The following is a 7,161-nucleotide window of genomic DNA, read 5'->3' as shown; positions in this document are numbered from 1 at the left end:
ATACGCGAACTCCTGTGGACTCTTCTGGTGGTCAACTTCGAGATCTTGCGCGCCATCTTTCGATGGCTTTTCCCAGCTGAACGTAAGGATGTCGCCGGAGAAGTTGTACTGGTATGTGGCAATTAATCTTGTTGTAAACAAAACATAACAATGACTTTTTAAATACGTCTTAAACGAAATAGGATAAAAATCGTTTAAATCTATAATATTTAATTTCTAAAGGCATTGTGTCAGGAAGATAATTCGACTCTGTGCCCGGTGTACTAGCGCAACACTAGCCGTACTAAAATGTCGACATTTATGTCCCCTCACTAACTCTGTCACTTGACTTTATAACGAAAGCACGCCATTCCCGTCAAATAATTCTAATTAATAATGTCAAAAAATAGTAACATTCTTTAGTACATATTCTAAAAAAAATATTATCCGATAAAAACGATTATTTTTACACTTTGTACCGACATTTCAACATTAATCATAATACTATCTCATAGAGTGATAATAACAGAAGCATTGTGAAAAGATCTATTGATTAATTTAATTAGGACAAAAACACTGGCAACTAAAAAGAGTTGGAAAAGACAAGCAAAGTTTTTAAATTATAAAATTAACGAAAAAAAAGACAGATGAGGAACCAAACTATAATTATTGGCCACTGAGGTTTTGAACCTGGTAGCTTTTAACATGTATAAAGTACTAGCTATCGGTCGCGACTTCGTCCGCGCGGAATTATAAAAAACTAAATTCGTAGCCTATATTTTATATCTGTGCCAAATTTCATTAAAATCAGTTGAGTCGTTCAAAAGATATCTTCAAACAAACATCCATTTAAACTTTCGCATTTATAATATTAGTAAGAATCAAACTGTTCAGATTACAGGCACAGGCCATGGTATGGGCCGCGAGATGGCATTGCGGTTCGCACGGTTGGGCGCCAAAGTGGTTTGCGTTGATATCAACGCTAAGAGCAACGAGGAGACTTACAACATGATACTAGCCGAAAAAGGAAAAGCTTATAAATACGTGTGAGTAAGCAAAATCAAATTTTTTATATTTAACTAATTTTATTGGAGCCTCCTAAGATCTGACACTGTTATTTAAACTGTTGAAAGAAAATGTAAGCCTATGGAAAAACTGATATAAAAACGGCTAAACACTCACGTGTATTTGAAATTTAAAAAATGAACGACGCAGACTGGAACAATGTAAACTATCTTAAATGTAATGTATTTTATAGGAACAAAAACTAACTCTAATGATTGTAAATAAACACATGAAGTTACACAAACGTTACCAAATATTATTGATCTACTTTACTTGTTATTATTTCCAGTTGTGACGTAACGGACCGTGCAGCGGTGCTGCAGCTCGCAGAGCAGGTCCGCAGGGATGCAGGTGACGTCAACGTGCTGGTCAACAATGCGGGCATTATGCCATGCAAACCCATCACAGAGCAGACAGAGAAGGAAATCCGTCTCATGATGGATATCAATGTTAATGCTAATATTTGGGTAAGCAATTATAATTCACCGCTAATACTAGTGCAATGCTTTGATTTTAAACTATACTGTACTCACTATACTGGGGTATAATTATAATAATAACGCAACATAACCATCTGCAAGAAAGGTATGATCACTATACTAGTCAGGAATCCAAGTGTTTGACATCCATTCTAACATCTGTTTATATAAACAAAGTCAATAGAGCAACCGTATCCATTGATTATTCTGCAATTGAACCCGTCTTTTACCAAACAAGTGTTAAGTTTGATACCAAAGATAGTATGAAGCTTTTAACTAAGACTATATCCGATACGGCACAAAAGTTAATCCTGAGACTAATAGTCTGCTAAGACATATAAAACTGGTTGATAGCGATAATTTCGTCATTTTCAAAAGCAGCAATGTTCCTTAATGAAATCTTAGGATGCAAATTAAATCTTATTTTCCAATACCAGTGTATTCAAGCGTTCCTGCCAGCGATGATCGAACGTAACCACGGTCACATCGTGGCGTTATCGTCTATGGCGGGCCTGATGGGCATCCGCAACCTCGTCCCGTACTGCGGCTCCAAGTTCGCTGCCAGGGGTATCATGGAGGCGCTCGCTATTGAAGTGAGAGAGGACCCCAGGGATACAAGTGGAGTTAGTATACATTTGATTATTGGAAAATGCTCCCAAGTACTGCTATTACAAAACTAGCTTTAATTTCTATAATCTTTCGCATCGTAATAGCTAAGTAAAAAATAATTAATTTCGAAGCTACTGTATCTCAGAAATCTCCTCTGTGAATTAGTCTACAACCTTCTAACTTATTTTGGGCATAAATTTTGCGGAATTAGCAATTCTACCAACTTGTTCAGTTTGGTGAAGGAAGTTTTCGTGATGCAACCTGCACATATCTGAGAAGATATTAAGAGATATGTGTGAAGATAACCCGCACTTGGCCAGCGTGGTTCACTGTGGCCTAATCACATCTAACTTATTGTAGAGTAGAGCCTCTCGCTGGGGAGTTAAAGTATGCTGATGATGTTAAGTTTGATTCAGATAAATTGTTTGTACTACAGCTATTCTTTATCATCTTACTCGCAGATCCACTTCACGACAGTCTGCCCATACATTGTGAACACAGGGTTGTGCCACAAGCCTCGTATCCGCTTTGAGAGCGCAATGAAGGTTGTCAACGCTGGCGAGGCGGCGGACATGATTGTTGATGCTGTGCTCAGGAATGTCATGGAGATTACTATCCCTCCTGAATTACATTATATGAATCGGGTAAGTTACAACTATAGTCAGAGTTTGGTTATGCATTAGCTTATTGTAGATTTACCGTATTAGGAGTAAGTTCTTGAAGACTCTGTGGCCTTAATGTCTATTTAGTTGTTTGCCCTTTCAATGACTGATTTATTCAGTTACGATACGCATCATACCTAACTATAGAAGACTTTTCTTGCAACAACATTTGGTCTTGCAAAAGCAAACTGAAAAAAAGTCACAGAGTATACAATTGCCAGCGTTCTTTTATGCGATTTTTACTGGTTACCAATGTACTATAAAAATTATATGTAAGATGCTGCTATTGGTGATAATTCTAAATTGGTCTTTATTTTCTTTGTTGTAATGTTGTTTTTTAATTGCAGTACATTCATCGACTACTCCCGTTCCCCGCGGCCGCCGCTTTCAACGACTTCTTCGACACCGGCGTTGATGCTCACGACTGAATGTTGTTTACATAAATTTTTGTATATTTCTAGTAAAATATTTTATTTTTACATATTTGTTTTATTTTACATTATTAAAAGAAAAAAAAGATATAGAAATTTATTATTATCTATAGAAATTTACAATTACAACAAAATATTAGCAAAAATGGCATTAACCTTTTTTTTTTTAAATTAGATAACATTTTTTTTCTTAAGTCTATTAAAAATTATTTCAAGAAAATAGAGGTTTAATGATAAGGTTTGCTCTTGGTTAACATAACTCATTACATTAAACGCCATTGCCTGTCTTTTCGAAGGCAAACATTGGCCGAAAGCTTCTAATAAAAGAGGTTCCTGAGTCACCGCCTCTCTGAAAACAATTTATAAGTAACTTTTACCGTGAGTTACTGAGACCGAAAACTCCGTTTAAAAAATATCTCTGTTTTATCAATGATAATGACAAAAATTTAGAAGTTTCAGAATCTTCTTTCTTGAAATAATGTTATTTGCTTCGATAAATAACAAAATTAATATGTTATCAAAGAGAATTTTCATAAACATAACCGTGGTTAACTAACAAAAACATTATTTTAAAGATAAACATCTTAAAGAGTTTATTTCTAACCTGTAGTCGTCTAAAGAGACTTTTCCATCTTTATCAACATCCAATTTCTTTAACACCAGCTCTACTAAGTCCCTCACGCCTTCGTCCGGATCCTCGTCTCCTGGTTGCTTTAGTAATGAGTTCCTAAAATTTATATTCATAAGTAAACTTCTCCCACAAGGGCTTATATCTATATAGGGAAATAAGGTACGAGAAAAGGATCTAAATAAAACTAAGTAATTAGTTAAATTTGAAACAAACACTCACTTTAAAAGTAAAAACATTTCATCTCTAGTAATATAACCATCTCCATTAAGATCGTAAACAGAGAAGCAATGTATGCGCCTTTCTTCATCAGTTCCTTTAAGCATTTTGCTGAGTCCACGGGCCCAGGGTTCGAATTTAATCGCGCCTTCACCTCCTCCCGCACCCCGCTCCCACGTCGCCCACACTCTTTCTAGCACAGCTTCCTCGGTTACCAAGTCGAATGTACTGTGCATCACATCTCTAAACGTGCATTGGTCTATACCCTGACAAGAAGCACAGAATTTAGGCAAATTAATTAAAGTTCATAATTATTAAATTGCAATTTACATATTTGTGGAGAGGTAAAAAAACAGTTTACTTCCCTGTTTTTTTCTTGGTTTACAGTTTATTCTAAAAGTAACTAGAAATATTTTCTACAGTCTACGCCTATTATGAATAGCCTGTGTAAAAAAATATGACAAAATGAATATCATGATACAGATTGAAGATAAGTTTGGAGATATGGATGTAAAAATGATTGAAAGATTGTTGTTGCGTCTTTTAATTACCAAGATATTAAAAAAAATATTAAACGCAAAAAAAACAAACGTAAAATAATTGCATCAAAGGATCAGTTTGTTTGTTCCTTGCATTAATGCCTCTTAAACATTTAAGCTATTTCAAATGTTTCCATTCGTAATTACCAAAGCTTCGTTATAAACGTTAACTTGCCTAAAGTTCACAACTTGTGATTATTTATTGCAAAAGTTGGACTCTGGTGAAATATTTTATTCAAACAAATGAAAATTCTCGTAAACAACTTTGGTAACCTTTAAAAACTGTTGACACAAATTCAGTTCATTTGTTTTGGTTTCAAAAAAAGAATTTCAGAAGAATTTCTTGGATTAAGTAATGACCGAAATTGTTAAAGATTAAGCGTTGGTTTCTGACATCAAAATCTCTGTTAAGAAAGAATAAAACATATCATCATCCCTGTCATTTTCTTTAACAAAACAGAGATAACAATATTTTTAGACGGAGATCATAGATTTACATAAAGCATTTTTTTTTTACATGAGGTGGCAAACGAGCGAGCGGCCACCTGAAATCGCTGAAATAGCGAACTGACCGTTGCCCATAGACATACGCAATTGCATATGCGTTGCCTACCTTTAATTGACGGAGGAGAGGATGCACGGAAAGAAAATATTTTCTCTTTCCATGCATCCTCTCATCCGGAAAGTCCACTGCCACGTCCCATCCTTTCCTTAAAAGAAAAAGGATGGGAAGGGAAAGAGGACTAAATTAGGCCTCCGGGACAAAATTTTATTTATGTACAAATTCGTAATACTATTCGTATATTTGTGGTACTGTAATGATAAAATGTCAGAAGTGATTTATTTTGTTATTTCGTTTGTATTCGTTGCGTGCGGTCTCATCGTGTAAGCACATGACCCAAACTTTATGGCTTTTCTTTTTCTACGATGAACTAGCGAACAAACATTTCTTGTTCAGACTTATTTATGGAAATAACTAGTCTGTATGCGATGGCCTATTAAAAAAAACTTCTATGTATTTATCATATTTCAAATGTTTTTATTCAAGTAATTCGTGTTTCATAAAAAACTTTTTCTCATGAATTATAACGCCTATAGCCTTCAGCTCGGCTACGTCTTTGGGTTTAGAAGCGGATTTTCAAATTTCAATAACTTTGTTAAAATGCAAAAAAGTACTTTTGTATGGAAGATATAAGATCTTAAGATATACGACGAAAAAAAAACGACTGAAAAGGTTCATTCTAAAACTAATTTTGATGATTATTTTTTTAATCGAAAACGAGTTGAAGTCTCGGTTGACACGAATATAACAAGACTTGTAGAAAATATACAAGAAACAAGAAAGAATGCGTGTTTTTTTTAGTTTCTCGTGCAATATTATCTAATATTAACTTACATCAAGTTTAGCTGGAGACTGGCCGATGGCGGAAGTAGGAACCATTGACTGGGCACTGGTCACCAACTTTCTGTACATACAGTATAACGCCTCCAGTTCGTTTCTGAAAAAAAAACAGAATTCTTAAGGTTTCATTATTGGTGTTACTAACCATAAACGACACGTAGGCTTCGATACTCATTAACTTAAGCATAGCTTAATGTTAAAGTTATTTGAAAGTCAATGTAACTTTATCGATACTTTTAAAGAAGTTAATTTTCAAACTTAAAGTATAGTTCCACTCACACTTTAAGCAAAATCTTGTAATAAAAAAAAATACTTATGCATAATTAAGTAATTCTAACGTAGGATACTTTAAATTATTTAATTTGGTTTATCATTACTTGGTACATAACAATGGAAATAATTTTAAACATATAGAATTATTTTTTATTCATTCACAATCTCATAAATATTGATAAAGTAAAACTCACTTATTAAAATGTGTGTTTTTATACAAGGACTCAAGAGTTTTCTCTTTGAGTTTTCTGTGCGGCATCGCGAACTGTTAACGTACGCGTCTAACCTCACGACCTGACTGCTTACAACTGTTGAGTCGAGACAAGGCGGTGTAAACAATATGTCATGAACTAAAGCCTACTGGAAAAGACGACACGAACACCCAACTAAAGTTATAAAGCAAGTAACACAAGTATAAAGCTGACAAAAAGTTTGTTATTGTAGTAAAGAGAATACCCTTAAGATATAACTATTTCACTTTCTTAGTTTCAGTATCAATCATGATCGTCATCATCATCAGCCTGTACAGTTAAACAGAGATCTTCCCCAAGGACCATATTTCTTCCATCAGAAAATAAATTAAAGGTATGGTGCATATCATTTACTAATTATACCGCTGTTTTGCTGTTTTTTGGGCGATATTGTTTGATGTGAACTCTCCGCGTCCTTCTGTCAGTAATAGCTGAACCCTCTTCATATCAACTGTTTACTCACTTTGTAAACTTGGTGGTCTTGAGCAGTATTTCCAACGTTTTCTGCTGTAACTTGTGCGTCGGCAAAACCGGCTTGAGGCGAGGTTTGCGGCGAGGCGCGGGAGGTGCGGGTGGCGGTGCCCGTCTGTCAGCAGCTGCGCGCCCTGCCGTCAGGAACAGCTG

At 35.1% G+C, this 7,161-nt stretch overlaps 2 protein-coding genes across 2 annotated transcripts; one reads left to right on the top strand and one right to left on the bottom strand.

The window, feature by feature from the left end:
* Window positions 1-3,273, top strand: LOC106122970 (epidermal retinol dehydrogenase 2; the record flags this gene model as incomplete). Its single annotated transcript, XM_013319116.1, has 6 exons — window positions 1-111; window positions 874-1,025; window positions 1,334-1,511; window positions 1,961-2,146; window positions 2,594-2,776; window positions 3,142-3,273. Coding segments are annotated over 6 exons (891 nt in total), but the record flags the coding sequence as incomplete, so codon positions are not given.
* A 179-nt stretch (window positions 3,274-3,452) lies between these two features.
* Window positions 3,453-6,545, bottom strand: LOC106122969 (EF-hand calcium-binding domain-containing protein 1). Its single transcript, XM_013319115.1, has 6 exons — window positions 6,481-6,545; window positions 6,008-6,110; window positions 4,076-4,338; window positions 3,830-3,952; window positions 3,500-3,574; window positions 3,453-3,468 (listed from the first exon to the last, which is right to left on the bottom strand). The coding sequence occupies exons 1-6, from the start codon at window positions 6,543-6,545 to the stop codon at window positions 3,453-3,455; spliced, it is 645 nt and encodes a 214-aa protein (XP_013174569.1).
* Between the last annotated feature and the right edge of the window lie 616 nt (window positions 6,546-7,161).

The sequence above is a fragment of the Papilio xuthus genome, unplaced genomic scaffold, assembly GCF_000836235.2.
Source record: "Papilio xuthus unplaced genomic scaffold, Pxut_1.1 DF826651.1, whole genome shotgun sequence".
NCBI classification, from domain to species: Eukaryota; Metazoa; Arthropoda; class Insecta; order Lepidoptera; family Papilionidae; genus Papilio; species Papilio xuthus.
Note: the sequence above shows the minus strand (reverse complement) of the source record. Positions and strands in the feature narration are given on the sequence as shown.